Here is a 19,952-nt window from a genome sequence, read left to right as displayed (position 1 = left end):
GTGGACAACCCCTTTAACCCTTTTTGAATAGAACAGTGCAAGTCAATGGGGTCACACTGTGACCCAAAAGGTGCTGCGACGATGACAAGCAAGTGACTACTGGACTTGCTTTTTGCGGTCGCAGTACTTTTTGGAACGCAAAACAGCCCCATTCACTGGCAATATGCTGCGATGGAGCAGCGGCACACAGCCATGGCCAAAGTTGCCATGTAGCCACAGCCATAGACTTCTTCAATAAAGAAGCAATAACGCAGATAAATTAAATAATATCCAGTGATTAAGGCATATTAATATCGACTAGATTAAAAAGATGTTATAGCAAAAAACACAAGGAAAGTCAGCTTTGCTCACCATGAGAAGTAAAAAACGCCCGGATTCAGCGGTGCACCAGCAAAAGGATCAAAGAACAAAAAAATCCATTGTGAAGAACTTCTAAAATAGCCTTTAATAAAAAAACTTTAAAATAGACTTGTATCCAGAGACTAGGATTGTGGTATAGAGAATAGTTTAGATAGAATAGAGAGAATAGTTTTGTTTCTAAACTATTCTCTTGTGATACCACAATCCCAGTCTCTGGATACAAGTCTATTTTAAAGTTTTTCATTAAAGGCTATTTTAGAAGTTCTTCACCCTGGAATTTTTTTGTTCTTTAAAAATGTTATATGTCAGGAAAATATTGCAAACACTAGTGCAAAACTAGTGTCAGTAATGTTACTCTTTCAGGATTGTCAAATGATTTTTTCTTATTTTTCTGGACAATTTACAAAAATAGTTACAGATAGCAAACAGTTGCAGACAAATTGGATAACTATAATGAATGATAATGATTGTAAGTATTGTATTGTAAGTTTACCGCTGAATTTATTAACTCATTATCAGCATTTACTGTCAGACATGATCTTTATTCCAATTACAATGACCTGGTCAAGTAAAACCATCCAAAGGAAAAAAAAAAAAAAAGCTTGGGAGCTTCTATATTATTACAGACAGGAGAAAAAAAATCCTCTATCAGTACAGAAATTAGAGGAACTGGTGGGATAGTCGGCAAATCTGTATTCTTTGTATAATGAAAAGTTCTACAATTTTACAATATATTTTCTGGTATCATTTCAAAATGTGTAGGCTTGCTGCATTTAAATTGTGCTTTTTTAGATGTGTTTTTTTCTGACGTTTTTACGGCACCTCAACTGAATACTTCTTTATTCCAAACTCACTCATCCAATTTCTTTTTTATTTGCATGCAAGAAAAACGGATTGATTTTCGGCAACGTTTTTCATCTGATTTATAGTTTTCGACGTTCATTTTAAAATCAGTGTGGTATTTCCTTTTTCATGTATGCAAAAAAGTAATAAAATTTCAGCGCTTCAATATGAAAAAATGGACAGTACTTGGATGACTTACAGATCCATGTGCTGTCAGTTTTATACAAGGATCCATTGACTTATAGTTTTAAAATTGAAGATGACAAACATCCGTTAAGTTCAACCTATACACCCTAACATATTGATGCAGAGGAAGGCAAAAACTCCATTAGACAGATGCTAATTGCCCCATATTAGGGGAATATTTCCTTCCCCACTCCACATACAGCAATCAGACTAGTTCCCTGGATTAACTCCCCATCTCAGAATCTATTATCCGTAACCTATAATATTATATTTATCAAAAAGGGCATCCAGATCTCCTTGTACTTTTATAGTGAATCGATTATTACAATATCATGCGGCAGAGAGTTCCATAGTCTCACTTCCAGGGCCGGCTCCAGGTTTTTGTGGGCTCTGGGCGAAAGAGTCTCAGCAGGCCCCTTTCACACATACCATAATTCATGATGCACTGATACCGCAGAGAAATATAGGTATAGTACAATGCTGAAGATTTCACTTCTTACATTACATGAGTGATATCTATTGTAAATTCTACAATAGCTCAGAAACCGGCGAATCCTCTCAACGCACAGTCAGACCGGACAGTATAGTCCTCCCTACAGTATAATGGGCACCACATAGTCCTCTATACAGTATTATGGGCCCCATATGACGCTCCATACAGAATACTGATCCCCATATAATGCTCCATACAGAATACTGGCCCTCATATAACGCTTCATACAGGATACTGGCCCCTTTATAACGCTCCATACAGGATACTGGCCCCCATATAATGCCCCATGCAGACTGTTCTCCCCCACATAATGCCCCATGCAGGCTGTCCCCCCCCCCCGATACACATAAAGCCCCATGCAGGATGTCACTCCCCCCCCATATAATGCCCCATGCAGGATGTCATTTCCCCCCATATAATGCCCCGTGCAGGATGTTACCTCTCCCCCCCGTATAATGCCCGCCCCATGCAGGATGTCACCTCTCCCCCCCATATAATGCCCCATGCAGGATGTCATTTCCCTCCCCCGATATAATGCCCCATGCAGGATGTCATTTCCCTCCCCCCATATAATGCCCCATGCAGGATGTCACTCACCCCCCCATATAATGCCCCATGCAGGATGTCATTTCCACCCATATAATGCCCCGTGCAGGATGTCACCTCTCCCCCCTGTATAATGCCCGCCCATGCAAGATGTCACCTCTCCCTCCCATATAATGCCCCATGCAGGATCTCATTTCCCTGAACCCATATAATGCCCCATGCAGGATGTCACCGCTCCCCCCCATATGATGCCCCATGCAGGATGTCACCTCTCCTCTCCCCATATAATGACCCATGCAGGATGTCACCCCCCCATATAATGCCCCATGCAGGATGTCACTCCCCCCCATATAATGCCCCATGCAGGATGTCACCCCCCCCATATAATGCCCCATGCAGGATGTCACTCCCCCCCATCATATAATGCACCATGCAGGATGCAATTTCCCCATATAATGCCCCATGCAGGATGTGACTCTCCCCCATATAATGCCCCATGCAGGATGTCACCTCCCCCCCCCCCCATACAATGCACCATGCGTCCATACATAAAGAAAAAAAAATCAAATACTCACCTCACTTCTCACCTGCTGCTGCTGCTCTGGACTCCTCACCCGTGCCGCCGTCTTCCCGCTCTGTGCTGTGACGGCTCAGGAGAGGGCGCGGTGGAAAGACGTCACCGCACCCTCTGACCTGAGACGCCACAGTCAGTGGACGCAGAAAAGACCAGAGCTGCTGCGGAGGCACGGGGAGAGGTAAGTATTGTGCCACCGGCTGCCGGGACCCTGAGCAAGTGTGGGGGGGAGGGGCGGCTGGCACAGACACCGCGTCACACCGCTCCACTTATGGGTCCCATAGCGCGCAGTGGTGCCCGACGGTGAGTGGGCCCCCCCACCGCCTGCCTAGGGCCTCAGCACTTGCCCGATGCGCCGGGTGCTGACGCCGGACCTGCTCACTTCTCTTACAGTAAAGAATTGCCGTCTGTGATTATGATAAAACCTTCTTTGCTCTAGACCAGGGGTGGGGAACCTCTTTTTTCTAGGAGCCTTTTGGATATTTATACCATCATTTTGGGGCCGTACAAAATGATCAACTTGAAATTTATTCTGCTACATTTGGTCATACATTGAATTAACTTACCCCGTACGTGATGGCTGGAACTGCTTCTCTTTGGTGTGGCTGTGATGATAGGTGGTATTAATGATACTACTCACAGCGGCTTTTCCAGATTTGCATTGGTCTGGAGCGCAGTCAAAACTATGCAGTGAATTTTGGAAAGAACTCTCAGCAGTAAGTTTAGAACACAGATGCATATTACACTACATGCCTCCTTATAGTGGGAAATTCATTAATGTTCATATTACATTTTATAGAATTCAAGCTGTGGGAGGTCTGAAGAATATATCACAGAGGAGACACCAAGGCTACTGTATTTACATAGAATTGGAGACACTTAGACTGCTGTATATATATATATATATATATATATATATATATATATATATATATATATATATATATATATACAGTACAGACCAAAAGTTTTTTGGACACACCTTCTCATTTAAAGATTTTTCTCTACTTTCATGACTATGAAAATTGTACATTCACACTGAAGGCATCAAAACTATGAATTAACACATGTGGAATTATATACTTACCAAAAAAAGTGTGAAACAACTGAAAATATGTCTTATATTCTAGGTTCTTCAAAGTAGTCACCTTTTGCTTTGATGACTGCTTTGCACACTCTTGGGCATTCTCTTGATGAGCTTCAAGAGGTAGTCACCGGAAATGGTTTTCACTTCACAGGTGTGCCCTGTCAGGTTTAATAAGTGGGATTTCTTGCCTTATAAATGGGGTTGGGACGATCAGTTGTGTTGTGCAGAAGTCAGGTGGATACACAGCTGATAGTCCTACTGAATAGACTGTTAGAATTTGTATTATGGCAAGAAAAAAGCAGCTAAGTAAAGAAAAACGAGTGGCCATCATTACTTTAAAAAATGAAGGTCAGTCAGTCCGAAAAATTGGGCAAACTTTGAAAGTGTCCCCAAGTGCAGTTGCAAAAACCATCAAGCGCTACAAAGAAACTGGCTCACATGAGGACCGCCCCAGAAAAGGAAGACCAAGAGTCACCTATGCTTCTGAGGATAAGTTTATCTGAGTCACCAGCCTCAGGAATCGCAGGTTAACAGCAGCTCAGATTAGAGACCAGGTCAATGCCAAACAGAGTTCTAGCAGCAGACACATCTCTACAACAACTGTTAAGAGGAGACTTTGTGCAGCAGGCCTTCATGGTAAAATAGCTGCTAGGAAACCACTGCTAAGGACAGACAACAAGCAGGAGAGACTTGTTTGGGCTAAAGAACACAAGGAATGGACATTAGACCAGTGGAAATCTGTGTTTTGGTCTGATGAGTCCAAATTTGAGATCTTTGGTTCCAACCACCGTGTCTTTGTGCGACGCAGAAAAGGTGAACGGATGGACTCTAAATGCCTGGTTCCCACCGTGAAGCATGGAGGAGGAGGTGTGATGGTGTGGGGGTGCTTTGCTGGTGACACTGTTGGGGATTTATTCAAAATTGAAGGCATACTGAACCAGCATGGCTACCACAGCATCTTGCAGCGGCATGCTATTCCATCCGGTTTGCGTTTAGTTGGACCATCATTTATTTTTCAACAGGACAATGACCCCAAACACACCTCCAGGCTGTGTAAGGGCTCTTTGACCAAGAGGGAGAGTGATGGGGTGCTACGTAAGATGACCTGGCCTCCACAGTCACCAGACCTGAACCTAATCGAGATGGTTTGGGGTGAGCTGGACCACAGAGTGAAGGCAAAAGGGGCAACAAGTGCTAAGCATCTCTGGGAACTCCTTCAAGATTGTTGGAAGACCATTTCCGGTGACTACCTCTTGAAGCTCATCAAGAGAATGCCAAGAGTGTGCAAAGCAGTCATCAAATCTAAAGGTGGCTACTTTGAAGAACCTAGAATATAAGACATATTTTCAGTTGTTTCACACTTTTTTGTTAAGTATATAATTCCACATGTGTTAATTCATAGTTTTGATGCCTTCAGTGTGAATGTACAATTTTCATAGTCATGAAAAGTCAGAAAAGTCTTTAAATGAAAAGGTGTGTCCAAACTTTTGGTCTGTACTGTATATATATATATATATATATATATATATATATATACATATATATATATATAACATAGGAGATGATCGGGCCCCAGCATTATCATCACATAGGAGATGCTGAGGCTGGAACATATACATTACATAGGAGACTCTCTGCGGCGGCAGCAGCATATATATCACATAGGATACACTGGGGCATATACATCACAGGAAATGCTGGGGCATATACATCACAGGAGACACTGGGGTTGGTGCATATACATCACAGGAGATGCTCGGGCATATACATCAGAGGAAAAGCTAGAGCTGGAGCATATACTTCACAGGAGACAATGGGACATTTACATCACAGGAGAAGTTGGGGCATATAGTTCAGAGGAGACGCTGGCGCATATAAATCACAGTAGATGCTGGGGCTTGAGCATATACATCACAGGAGATGCTGGGATTGGAGAATATACATCACAGGAGATGCTGGGGCACATACATCACAGGAGACGCTGGGGTATATACATCACAGGAGATGCTGGGGCACATACATCACAGGAGATGCTGGGGCATACACATCACAGGAGATGCTGGGGCATATACATCACAGGAGACGCTGGGGCATACACATCACAGAAGACTCTGGGGCTGCTGCTGCTGTCTTAGTTGGTGGGACTGGAGTGCAGAGTGTGCTGATTCAGCCCTAAAAGTATGTCCTGGCATTGGCCACTGTCAGGACCTAATCCTTCATGGCACTCGCCGCAGCGTTGAGTAGTAAACGCTGTGTGCGCCTGCTCGCAGTGTAAAGAGCATTTAAAGGGCCCACTGCCAGCCCAAGCTCTGTGGTCCCCGGGCATCTTCCCAGGGCTGGAGAAAAGGACATGCGGGCTGTTTACAGCTCGCACACCGGAGGTTTTCCACCCCTGCTTTAGACATAGAAGATGCCCCCTTGTCACCGTTGCAGGCCTACGTGTAAAAAGATCATCAGTCCGTGGAAAAAAAGGGACATATAAATATATCCGTAAACTATGATGGATACTTATTCTCTCTGTGAAAAACATGGATAGGACACGTACAAGGAAATTGGACATGTCAATGGGGACTTAATGAAATACACTATATGGCCAAAAGTATGTGGACACCCCTCTTAATTACTGAATTTAGGTGTTTCAGCCACACCCATTATAAACAAGTGCATGAAATCAAGCACGCAGATATGTGATTTCCATAGGCAAACACAGGTGGTAGTATGGGTTGTATGGAGGAGCTTGAGGACTTAGGCAGACAACAGACAAGGCTATGTTCACATCTACATTAATGGATCTGTTTGGACCCTCCTTCATAACGTCTGACATTGTTGATGCAGAGCTAATATTCAAAACTTGGTGAAACCTGAGGCACCCCATTATGGGAAGTGCTATCTAACAAGCATTATTAGTGAATATAGTGATGAATTGGGCAATAAATCAAAGTTTCTCTTAACATTGGAGACCAAATTGCAGAACAAAGCAGAGCTAGCCATACACATACGATAAGTGCCAGCCAAGCATTCACATGCTTTCAATGGGAAGAGAGTGTAGAAAGCTGCAGCGTCTCTGGCGGCGTCTTATCTCCCAAAGTCTGATTCATATAAACCTACACAAGAAGGAAATGGCAAAAAATACAAAGTTAAATAAAGGCCTAAGGACATATGAGAAGTACACAGACCAAAAAAGCTATATCCAAAAATTTAGGTGACAAAGATATGTTATAAAATATATAGAAAAGGAGTTTGTATGTTCTCTCCGTGTTTGTGTGGGTTTTCTCTGGGTTCTCCAGTTTCCTCCCACACTCCAAACACATACTGATAGGGAATCTAGATTGTAAGCCCCAATGGAGACAGCAATGATAATGTATGTAAAGCGCTACGGAATATGTTGGCGCTATATAAAAATAAAGATTATTATAAAGATTATTATATGTTACTCTATTGAATCAATTAAAAACACAAAACATACATGACATGATAAAAATGATAGGGGAGGGATTAAAGGGGAATGGAAAGGGATGACAGGGATGTGGTCATTTGAACTGCGACTTCCGGTCGCGCTTCCTTGACGCACTTTTGGTCTCGGACGCAATGGCTATCTGGATGCATGGGACAGTAGTGGCTCCCGGTAATATGGCATTCTTGATTAGTAAGTATCCACAGCTGTGATCACCCCATAAAACACTGCTCCTTACACCTCCATCTCACTCCCTGACGAAGCGGCAGCGAAACGTGCATTGGAGCAGGTGGAGGGTGTGATGATGTGGCTCTGATCAGTATGTATTACTATCTTCTACACATATATACTGTTCATTGGATATCTATCTGATCTTATCCTATGGTGATTTGGGTTCATATTATGCCATCAATTGGTGACCCATTCTACCATTCATCCTGTGCTGTGTATTTGCATAGCAGCACACTTACCTTTTGAATAATATGCATAATGCAACTTTGCTTGTGAGAAGTAGAGATATATTCATGAGTATAAGCCATGCATAAGCATTCATATATTCTAGATGCAAAAGCCACACTATGTTCTTTTTGTTATCCAAATATTTATTCATATAATAATTGATTGAGCAATATATTTTTCCGTTTTTTGGCCTCTGTACATATTTAAGATTGTATATTTATATTTATTAGAGAACCAATGAGGATATAATAATTGTATATATATTTGCTAGTCAATCATTGTGTATGATATTTCATGGTATTTATTATGTACTGATTTTTTATCATTCTGACTTTCATTAGACTATCACACCAATTCTTTAGATTGTAATATAATGTGTATAGGGGCCTTAAGCCCCCCATATACAATAGATAGGTGAATGATAAATCTGGTAGGAGAGTTCAGCTCTTCTTCAGCTTGTGACCATCCCATGGAACTTCCCGCTGGACCTGCCTTATTGTTAATGTACATATTGTGGTATAAAATGTTTCGCTGTGCTTCCTCATGGACTAAATAAGGAAATTGGACACATTCTCGCGTATTTTATTTATTTCACAAAACTGTGCGCTCAGTGGTAAGAAATTCATTTTTCATATCCATTATGTTGGCTTTTTTTTCTTATGGACTCAGACCTTTCCTCTTTCTGAATTTGCAGATTCAAGCTCATTTTGGAAGCAGAAAGCAGTTATTGAATTAGGAAAAGATGTTGGACAACTACCCTCTACCAAGATTCCAGCCTTATCAGAATTTACAGTATGCTTGGATATATTTTATAGAAATGATTCCCCTACCACTGCATTTTCTTACTGTGTTCAAAATGGAAAAAAACATGAGCTTAGCCTTTTTAGGAAAATGAATAAGCTTGAAGTATTCATCATGGAAATGTCTTATGAAGTAAACACAGTCTTGAAGACAAGTGTTTGGCATACCGTATGTTTAACGTGGAAGAAACAAACAAATTTGCTGGAAGTTTACGTGAATGAGACACTTGTCTTTAATGTTACCACTAAACAGGGAATGATAAAAGGCAATGGAAGTCTTGTTTTGGGTGCGGAACATACCAATAATAGAGGTGAGATTGAGATAAATGACGCAACCGCCATGTACGGAGAGATATACAACTACCAAATGTGGAACTATGCGAGGTCTCAAGAAAAACTACTTAACTGTATCGAAGGAAATTTAATCAGCTGGACAAAAGAAGATTGGGGTTTTAGAAAACCTTCCGAGGACGTGCAACTGCGCTGCGGTGAGTAACATGTTCCCGAACACCAAAAGAGTTCTAACATTAACCTTCCCAATGTAGGATATTTCAATGTACATTCTAAGTTGGGTGCAGGTGTATGAAGCTGGCTCAGTCATACATGGCGGTTGCTGGCTGTATTATACAGCTGGCGTTTGTCTCTAGTGGTAGGGTTCGAAGTTCTAAAAACAATGTCGTTATATTATTTGACACTATTTATAGATAAATGAAAAAAAGAAAGATGTAGAGCTAGTAAGATGGGAGAAAGGGCTAGACATCTGTGGATCTTGGTCCGGGTCTCCCGACAGGAGAGCAACAGCTTCATATATTTCTATGAGCATGTGACACTCGGGGCGAGACATCCATGGCCAGTCCGTGCATTGTGGTCCGTGACTGGACCGAGATCCACAGACGTCGGCATGAGCCTTTAGGCAAACACCATAGAGATAAAAAAAAAAGTGAAAAGCTTGAATGGGAGCCCCCTGAATTGTATGTATAAAAATTGTTATAGGAGGAGAAAGAGATGATTTGCGTTGTAAAGAAGGGGAAAGTGGAGTCGATTTAAAAAGCCAGTGATCCCCTGAGGAAGTCAAGAGGCTTTGATAAGTGTTTGGGTACAGAAGGTAACTACATTGGAAATATGGAGGGGAATGAAATGAAATGGAGCTGTGAGAACTTTATAGCTTTTAATTTTCCATATGAGAAGCAGATATTGAACTATAGACAAGAGCCCAACGTTTGGTAAAAATAATGTAGATCTGATACAAAGCCTGGGGTGCCCTGCTATCAATCTCTCCAGAGATACACTTAGAATATGTGCTTAACACAAAAAATAAACTTTGATGAACGGATGGGCCTATTTTTCAATATTCACAGAAAAAAAGAGATAAGCATTTTTAGGATTTTATACACTCAATGGTGGTAGTGGTCGAGGGTCTATGCAGAAAGTGAAAAGAAAGTGAAATCATTAACAGATATAAATGAATAAAGGGTTTGTAACTCCATCAGGAGGATATTGGGGTGCTGTGAAATCGCAGGCAGTTGGCTGCAGGCCCAGTGTTTTCATGTTGTAAAGTAATAAGTATATATGAATAATTAAATTAAAGTTTATGTAAAAAAAAAAAAAGTTTTTGGCAACAGATACAGCAATAATTATGCCTTAACAGATGGAATCCTTAATATTTCATAAATTACAAATGATCTGGAGTCACTAATCGGTGGCAGTAAATTTACTTACACATATATTTTTTTCAGCTGCATAGTCCTCATTTAATGGTATCATTCAGTGCCAACTTAATGCCTAATTACAATTCTCAAACAAGGTAACCATTAAAGTGATAGGAACAGATATGTACAGTACAGACCAAAAGTTTGGACACACCTTCTCATTTAAAGATTTTTCTGTATTTTCATGACTATGAAAATTGTACATTCACACTGAAGGCATCAAAACTATGAATTAACACATGTGGAATTATATACTTAACAAAAAAGTGTGAAACAACTGAAAATATGTCTTATATTCTAGGTTCTTCAAAGTAGCCACCTTTTGCTTTGATGACTGCTTTGCACACTCTTGGCATTCTCTTGATGAGCTTCAAGAGGTAGTCACCGGAAATGGTCTTCCAACAATCTTGAAGGAGTTCCCAGAGATGCTTAGCACTTGTTGCCCCTTTTGCCTTCACTCTGCGGTCCAGCTCACCCTAAACCATCTCGATTGGGTTCAGGTGACTGTGGAGGCCAGGTCATCTGGCGTAGCACCCCATCACTCTCCTTCTTGGTCAAATAGCCCTTACACAGCCTGGAGGTGTGTTTGGGGTCATTGTCCTGTTGAAAAATAAATGATGGTCCAACTAAACGCAAACCGGATGAAATAGCATGCCGCTGCAAGATGCTGTGGTAGCCATGCTGGTTCAGTATGCCTTCAATTTTGAATAAATACCCAACAGTTTCACCAGCAAAGCACCCCCACACCATCACACCTCCTCCTCCATGCTTCACGGTGGGAACCAGGCATGTAGAGTCCATCCGTTCACCTTTTCTGCATTGAACAAAGACACCGGTGGTTGGAACCAAAGATCTCAAATTTGGACTAATCAGACCAAAGCACAGATTTCCACTGGTCTAAAGTCCATTCCTTGTGTTCTTTAGCCCAAACAAGTCTATTCTGCTTGTTGCCTGTCCTTAGCAGTGGTTTCCTAGCAGCTATTTTACCATGAAGGCATGCTGCACAAAGTCTCCTATTAACAGTTGTTGTAGAGATGTGTCTGCTGCTAGAACTCTTTGTGTCATTGACCTGGTATCTAATCTGAGCTGCTGTTAACCCTCGATTTCTGAGACTGGTGACTCGGATAAACTTATCCTCAGAAGTAGAGGTGACTCTTGGTCTTCCTTTCCTGGGGCGGTCCTCATGTGAGACAGTTTCTTTGTAGCGCTTGATGGTTTTTGCAACTGCACTTGGGGACACTTTCAAAGTTTTCCCAATTTTTCGGACTGACTGACCTTCATTTCTTAAAGTAATCATGGCCACTCGTTTTTCTTTACTTAGCTGCTTTTTTCTTGCCATAATGCAAATTCTAACAGTCTACTCAGTAGGACTATCAGCTGTGTATCCACCAGACTTCTGCACAACACAACTGATGGTCCTAACCCCATTTATAAGGCAAGAAATCCCACTTATTAAACCTGACAGGGCACACCTGTGAAGGGAAAATCATTTCCGGTGACTACCTCTTGAAGCTCATCAAGAGAATGCCAAGAGTGTGCAAAGAAGTCATCAAAGCAAAAGGTGGCTACTTTGAAGAACCTAGAATATAAGACATATTTTCAGTTGTTTCACACTTTTTTGTTAAGTATATAATTCCACATGTGTTAATTCATAGTTTTGATGCCTTCAGTGTGAATGTACAATTTTCATAGTCATGAAAATACAGAGAAATCTTTAAATGAGAAGGTGTGTCCAAACTTTTGGTCTATACTGTATATATAGCAGTACACACTGTAAGAAAGCAGGAGGTAAGGTCATGGATGGCAGGTATGTGCCACAGAGGTGGCTGGCCTTGGTGATGTAAGTCTCGAGAGAAAGTGCACCTTTAACAATAGGTTACTGAGATGGTTTTATATTGACTGGATTTTGGGTCCGGGATTTAGGAGCGACCAAAAGAGCCTGGGTGGGAAAGGTCGCTCCCATACTCCAGTTTGAGTCTTTCAGGCCTAGTATGAGGCAGCTGGATTAGCTCAGTAGTTGGTGTTCTGCTGAGACTGAAGAAAGACAGTTCATGGTGGATAGTGTCACAGTCTGGGAAGTGCCTGTGACAGCAAGTTGGTGAGACTGTTTGTTTCGTTTTGCCTTACACAAAAGAAAGGTCTACTTTTGTTATTCATTTGTGCTGAAGAAAGCTGTTTTCTTTTTTGCAGCTAAAAAGTGTCTAAAGGACAATAAAATGTACATTGTTTTGATATTAAACCCAGTGGCTGTGCTACTAGGGAGCCAAACCCCCACAATAAATACATGCACTCAAATATATAAACATACATAAAGATCCATAGATACAGACATATACTTGCATATGACTTAAGAGGGCATCTTTTGAATATTTGCCGTGGCCTCCAAGATATACTCTTCACCTGACGTCAACTTCTTTCTGATACTGTCCTTAAAAGCAGGGGTGGGGAACCTCGGGCCCACGGGCCCTTGATGACCTTTTATCGGGCCCCCAATCAGATTCATGGGGACCGCAGTGCTTAGGCCGGCAGTTGTATTTTGCTGGCTGCCGGTCCATTAATTTCTTCTTGCTCTGTAAGCACACGCTTGCAGCGTTCACTACTGAGCTCTGAGGCGCATGCAATGAAAGATTATGTCCTGACACCAGTGCCAGCGTCACGCCATACTTTGTGAGCGGAGTTAGCGCTCAATTTGTACGGCCCCCGAAGGATGGTATAAATATCCAAATGGCCCTTCACAGAAAAAAGATTACTCACCCCTGGTTTAAAGGGTTATTCACCAAAAAAATGAAGTTACTCCCTATCCATTGAATAAGGGATACTTTGTTAATTGCTGAGGCCCAACTCAGAGATCCCAAGAAAAGGGCTCTGCAGCTTCATCATAAATGGAGCAGATACCCGTGTGGCACCCCAGGGGTCTGGTTGCCACAGTAATAGAAATATTACGTCTGAGAGCAAGTGGGAGGTTTCCTGGTCAGGAGCCCTTAAACATGCAACACCTCCTGTCCCAGGCCAGATAGGGGAGGATCCTGCCCTATATAAACTGAATCTGGGGCGGGGTTAGTGGAGACAGAGCCTGGAGAGCAGTTCCAGGCACAGGGCAAGAAACAGCCAGGAGCTCTGTAGGAGCAGGAGCTGAGTGCCAGGGACTGGAAGCAGATATATTGCTCGTCCTGGCTGAAGAGACTACTACCGGACAACGGAGTCCGAGGCTGTGGGAACCTCTAAGTCCAGCAGCAGAACCCAGCCGGCAGGGGATTCCAGGTCCTCTGGCCATAGAAGCCCGGAGGCTCAGTCACAAGGAAGGGACCAGCACCGCCATCGAGGAGCGGAGGCTATCAGAAGGCCCCAAGTCACCAGCCATACGGGTGAGCACCACACGGTATACTCAGGGACGTGGGCTACTTCCACTCGCTTACAGCAAGGTAGCCAGGAAGAGTGCAGATAGACGGGGAGGCCTACAACTCCACCTGGCCAGGGGAACTCCTGCTTGCTCGCAGACTGACCAGGCCCCTTATGCTAGCCAGTACTCCTGGGAGGGTCTGCCTTAATATCATCAGTAAAGACCCTGAACTGCACTGCAAAGACTCTGAGTCGTTCCTGCTTTCTCACCGCATACAGCACTACTAGTACTGGGACGCCCGCGCACCATCACTCCCATCATCCACATTCCCTGCCCTGAGGCCATACTCTTCCCGTGGCGAGTTATCCCATCTTTAGCTGCGCACACCACACCAGCCTCAGCGGACTGCCTCGCAGCGGCGGTACACCCTGACCGCAATCCACGGGTGGCGTAGTCGGACATTAAACCACAAAAACCCTATAAAGACTGCCACTGGTTTGACCACCCTGAGCCACGGGACCGGGTCGCCGCCACGGAGACTACAACCCCCAGAGACCCGACTCCGGGTATCCCACACACGTGTACACTCGGCCCAGGGGACGTATCACCCGCATGCTTGAGACTGCCAAGCAGAGTGCTCGGCAATTTCCGCCAGTCCCATAGACAATGAATAAAGTAGACGCAGAACCCCCTTCTTGGAATTGCTGTGGGTCCCGTCAGTCAGACCCCCCCACAATCAGCAAGGTACTCACTATCATATGGATAGGGGATAATTTCATTTTTTGTGAATATCCCCTTCATGCAGATTTCATTTAATCCTACACCTACCTTTGTCTAATCTTACATATTATTTAAGGGCACCTGTTATTTCAGGTGACTGCTCTTTGTGTGTACACAAGGAATAACACTATTTCTAGTCATTATATAAATTGTTTCCTGTATTTCTCACCAACTTTCCCCTTTTTTAGGCTCGATCTCTAATGTTCAGTTGCCTCAGTTGGAGACTAGCTACTATGATGTCTCATTTACACAGACATATGCAGGATTCCCTCTCTCCTGTTTTTGTGTAGTACATTATACAGCCGCTCCAGTGTAGCTGTGAATCCAGAACTGGGGCGAAGTAAAACACTTACCATTATACAGCAGCCCCATCTCTCTCTCTGTCTGCTCCCCCTCCCTTTCTCCTCTCCATAGACTTTAATTGACAGCTGTAATCTGATCCCTCAGTGAGTAAATAAAAGTTTTTTTTATGTTTGTCAGTAATATTGACTTATGCAAAGTTTCTTAAAATGACAGAGGCTATTTAGAGAACAATTTTCAGTGTGTATAAATATATATATTCGCTAACTTTTAATACATTTTTTTCCTTAAAGCTGCAAATGCTGCAGGTACACCAACTCTGACCGCAACCACAACCACAACTATTGGTATGTATCATCTGCATGTTTCCCTTTATTCAAATACTTGATAGTTGCTACAGGTTTGTCCTTATTTTAGGTCTTTCATGGTGGTCAGCCATAGCTTAAAGCTCCTGGACCTTAATGCAAAATCTATACCATAGCCCCCCTAACTATCACATGTCACAAATTGCATGAGGTACTTATAGGTCAGGGTATAATCCCTGGGAAAAGGTATGTGAATTACCTTTCCTCCAAGAGACAGATAGCTGGCCCTCTAGTGCCACCATGTCCTGCCCTTCAAAATAAAAAGATTTCCATAGGCAGACATGGCTTGTTAAAGGGTCAAACATTAACCTTTTGGGCTAGCTACCTTCAGTATACGGCATAGAGAGCCAGCGTTCATCCTCATGGAGAGGAGCTAATTTGTGCCCTATGAGTTAGCACGGACACCTCAACAGTATATTAATCCACAGCGCAGACTCCAGAGCTGACAATACTATCCATTCTGTTAAAGTGTGAATTCAGTCAGATATAAACAGATAAATGTGTTTCGTGTCCAGGCGCAACAACCTCTACCAGCACACCAGCATCAGAAAATTCAGTGGCCACTGAGAGCTTCCCTGCGGCCACTGAAAGTCTCACTTCGGTAACAATCACTCCTGGAATTTTCTTCACATCCGTAACTCAAATGGAGACATCTAGCAGCAATTCCGGGGAAAATTCTACATCTAAGCAGCCTAGTACTCTGCCGACAAGTCAATCAGGGGAATCTGACCTCTCTACTAAAGTGTCAACTACTGAGTCGTTACCTGGAAATGACCTGCTAACTAATTCTAGTATCAATTTACCAACTGGCATTAACGCATCTACAACTGGTAACATATCCACATATCATAGTCCACCAGGACTGAGAACAACCTCTGCTGTGCCAATTTCATCTTGGGAGAATAACACCACTATACAGCAACAGCCAACTGATGCCAAGACTACACCAGGTAATCCACCATTTGCTTCTGTTGTCCCCTTTTATTTCACAGCATCTTTGAGGCTATCAACAATTAAATCTATAGATGTCAGTAACAACTCATGACTGTCTAATTAATCTCTGGTCACAATTAATTCAATGTGTAGGTCATGGATATGTGCCGCAAAATGCTTCTGACATACTGTATATGCTAAACGTGCTTATAGATTATGCTTCTAGAAGTGCTTATAATGTATGATTGCTAAGAGTCCAATGGATGATACCCCACTAATCCAAGAATGGAAGTCCAAATTCCAAAGTTCACTGTATGAATGAGTGGGATAGATTGAGATAGCCGTTCCACCAGTCCAACAGAATTAAATCGAGCATTGGTCATATATAAGGTTTCTTTTAGCAGTGCAGGAGTTAATCTGCTCAGTTGTGAGCTTCTGGAAGCTTACCTTCATTTAGGCTCTCAGCTGTCCAATATTAGCCACTCCCCGCTCCTATATATACTGGGCTTTGGCAGGCTATTATTGCCAGAGCTAGCTTATGCTGCATGGTTCTAGGAGTGTGGTGGAGAGTGGTTATTTGAGAAGGCATTTGGTGGATTTAAGCTTAGACTGTTGTGTGGTTTAGGTTGCATGTTAATCCTATTCTTCTCCTATTTTGGTTTGTTTCTCACCCTCCACTTCCCGGTGTTATCCTCTGTTGTTTGTGTGCATTTATTTGTATGATTGGTATTTTCCTTTAGCCCTGTTTGTATTACCTTGTTAGTCTGGTTTGTGTACTGCCATACACTACTACTCCCCTCTTCCCTGAGGGGGGGGGGGGGAAGCAGACTCAGGGCGGATTGTAGAACTCAGACAAGGTATATGGCCCCAGCATCTTCACCTTCAGAAGTAATCTGGGGAACAGGGCCAGCTAGGGCGCCCCTAGAATTAGGGATAGGGTAGGAGCCACTGGCCCCAGGATACCCGACAACAGAGTCGTGACAGGTATCCTCAAGTATGGATGTAATCACCTATCCACAGGATAGGGGATAATTTCCTGATTGCTGGGGGTTTGACCTCTGGGACCTCTACTGTATCCCAAAGATCGGGGCTCTGACAAGCCCTGTGTGATGGAGCAAGGGTTGATCATGCACACTGCCGCTCCATTCATTCTTAATGGGCTGCCAGAGATAGTCAAGCACTGGACTCAGCTGATCTTTAGCACTCTGATAAGAATGAATGGAGTAGATGCGTGCATGATCAACCATTGTTCAATTCACATGGAGCTCTTCAGAGCCACTGTTTTTGGGATCGGAGGAGGTCCCAGCCATTGAATCCTCAGTGTTTGGGAAGTTGAGAATACCCCTTTAAGTAACTGTTTCTCTAGATGATTTTCGAGCAAGTTGAAAACTTATTTGTATGGGCTTTTTTAACCTGTCGATATAGTGGTGGTTGTTAACAAAATCTTATGGTTAGCTACCATTCATGATTGATAAATCATACAATCACATAGATGTTAGTTGTACCTAAGACACATGTTTTACTAATTTTAATGATTAAGTGTTATTTTCAGATCCACAGGTTGTAAGTACAACAAGAACAACTAACATCTTCCCACAACCTGATAAAACGTCTGAGCCCATAATTGGAACAACTCAGGTTGTGATTACATCTCCAACAACCACGTTCATCACACCATCAAGACCTTCATCAACCACTAAATCCTCTACTGAAATCCATTCTACCTCAACTGTGATTACTCCAAGTAGTCGGCCACCTACTACTCCACAAACTACTCCTAGCAGAGCGACAGAATCACTAGTTTCACATTCAGGAACCGTATACATCACTTCCACAACCAGCAAGAAACCATTGCCACCAAACATAGGTAAGTTTTAGAGAAACACATGGTAGACATTAGAAATCAGACCATGTATATAGTCTTAAACCCTTCACTTCAGGAAAATGTTCACATTCTAATACATAGAAAATATCTAATATATGAAAATAAACAAAAATTACATTGTACGCCCATATCCATGTAAGTTTTCTGAAAGAAGACATCTAGTACATTGTGCACAACTCAACTAGGCTGTTGAGATGTATCTGACAATGGACTTGTACTACTGTCTCCAGTAACAACCAGTACAGCAATAAATGCGGCTCTGGCCTAAGTTACAGGCTGGATATAATTAGTGAGGTGGGTGTTGATGATACTGTATGTTCTTGATACTTGGCCCCAGAAATTGGTGCTATGTATAGTTACTGTATATGTAGCGCCCCGAGGGTTCGGCCGCTACAGGGGTATTGCACCTCTGCCAGAGGTGTGGTATTCCACTCCCGGGTAAGGATGGAGTATGGACCAGGGCTCAGTTAGCTGCATACAGCACACACACCACATTTCCGAGGGACAGCTCAACAGTGCTCCCACTAGACAGAAGTGCAGGCACGACCGACTATGTCCCTGTCTGGAGTGGGGAGGGGGGAGGAACACCCAGTGCTGTAGGGGCAGATAGGGGTTGGTTCCTGAGCGTAGGAAGGAGCCCATTGGTTGCTGGTCACCTGGGCTCATGGTCAGAGGGAGGTATAAAAGGTGGGCACCATCTTAGATCTAGGGTCTGTCCAGAGAGGAGAAGACAGGGAGTAGAGGCTCTGTAGGAGCTCTACTCCAGGAGGGCCTAGTGAGAGGCAGAGGAGGAGGTGAAGGGGAGCTGTGGTGTCACCTCAGCCCAGCTCCACGAGAAGGGAGGAGAAGAAGGAACAGGAAAGAAGGAGGAGAGACAGAGAAACAGAAGGGCTCAAGAACAAGAAGGTAGAAGGGACCCTAAGAACCCACGAGAATACAGGGCGAAGGGTCAGGCAGATTAAGGGTGCCGGATCCCAAGTTGGTGGAGGAGAAACTACCCTCAGCCAAAGACCGGACGTCGTGATCATTCATTGGTGCGACACCTCATCAAACCTGCTAGGAAGGCACCATATAGGACAGCGGAGAACGGGGCCCACGTTTAACCGCACAAGTCCGCGGTAGCTGGACAAAAGTGGGTCACTGGTGAGGCAGGCCAGAGGAAGGATTGAAGGGGGTCCTGAGCCATACTCCTGAGCTGCCTGGGAGTTGACCGAGCCCCTCACCTGGTGGACGCAGCACGGCTCGGGCAGTCATTGCCATCTGAAGTGACTTGGATATTAATCGTGAGTAAAGACCCTGGACTGCAGTACGTTGTCTGTGTGCTTTTTCGCTCCTCCGGCACTACCGGTACTGGGACTCTCACCACCATCACTCCCACCATCCACTACACTGCCCTGGGGCCGCACTCTTCCCGTGGGGAGTCACACCATCCCAGCTGCATACATCATCGGCCCCAGCGGTCTGCCCTGCAGCGGCGGTTCCTAATAACCGCAATCCACGGGTGGTGTAGTCGGACATTATCTAAAACATCTAAAAGACTGCCACTGGTCTGACCACCCTGAGCCACAGGACCGGGTCACCACTACTACCCCCATCGTCACCCTATTGCCCGGTTCCGAGTGCCCCACGGCCCAGGGGGCGAGTCATATATGTGCTAGATGGCACTTTTTAGAAATGTTTAGGTTGGTGAATAAAAGTTCCATTGACTTCTGGCCATTTTATAAAACTATAGTTATCTGATAATTATTTTCAGCTAATATATCTATGACTAATATCTATAACTCATCTACTTTGGAATTCAAAGCCTGTTTTTCTGCTTATATTGGACTAATATTTGT

At 43.5% G+C, this 19,952-nt stretch overlaps 1 protein-coding gene across 1 annotated transcript in view; it reads left to right on the top strand.

Annotated features, from left to right (window-relative positions):
• The window catches only part of ADGRG4 (adhesion G protein-coupled receptor G4), a 167,086-nt gene that overhangs the window by 40,762 nt on the left and 106,372 nt on the right, over positions 1-19,952 (top strand). The window contains exons 3-6 of the mRNA XM_073641278.1: positions 8,697-9,290; positions 15,225-15,278; positions 15,812-16,246; positions 17,782-18,096. Of these exons, the coding sequence (XP_073497379.1) occupies positions 8,697-9,290; positions 15,225-15,278; positions 15,812-16,246; positions 17,782-18,096 (1,398 nt within the window). The remainder of the gene's footprint in view (positions 1-8,696; positions 9,291-15,224; positions 15,279-15,811; positions 16,247-17,781; positions 18,097-19,952) is intronic.

This window comes from Phyllobates terribilis, unplaced genomic scaffold (genome assembly GCF_046119375.1).
Source record: "Phyllobates terribilis strain yellow unplaced genomic scaffold, ASM4611937v1 Scaffold_7__3_contigs__length_470593459, whole genome shotgun sequence".
In the NCBI taxonomy this organism is placed as follows: Eukaryota; Metazoa; Chordata; class Amphibia; order Anura; family Dendrobatidae; genus Phyllobates; species Phyllobates terribilis.
Note: the sequence above shows the minus strand (reverse complement) of the source record. Positions and strands in the feature narration are given on the sequence as shown.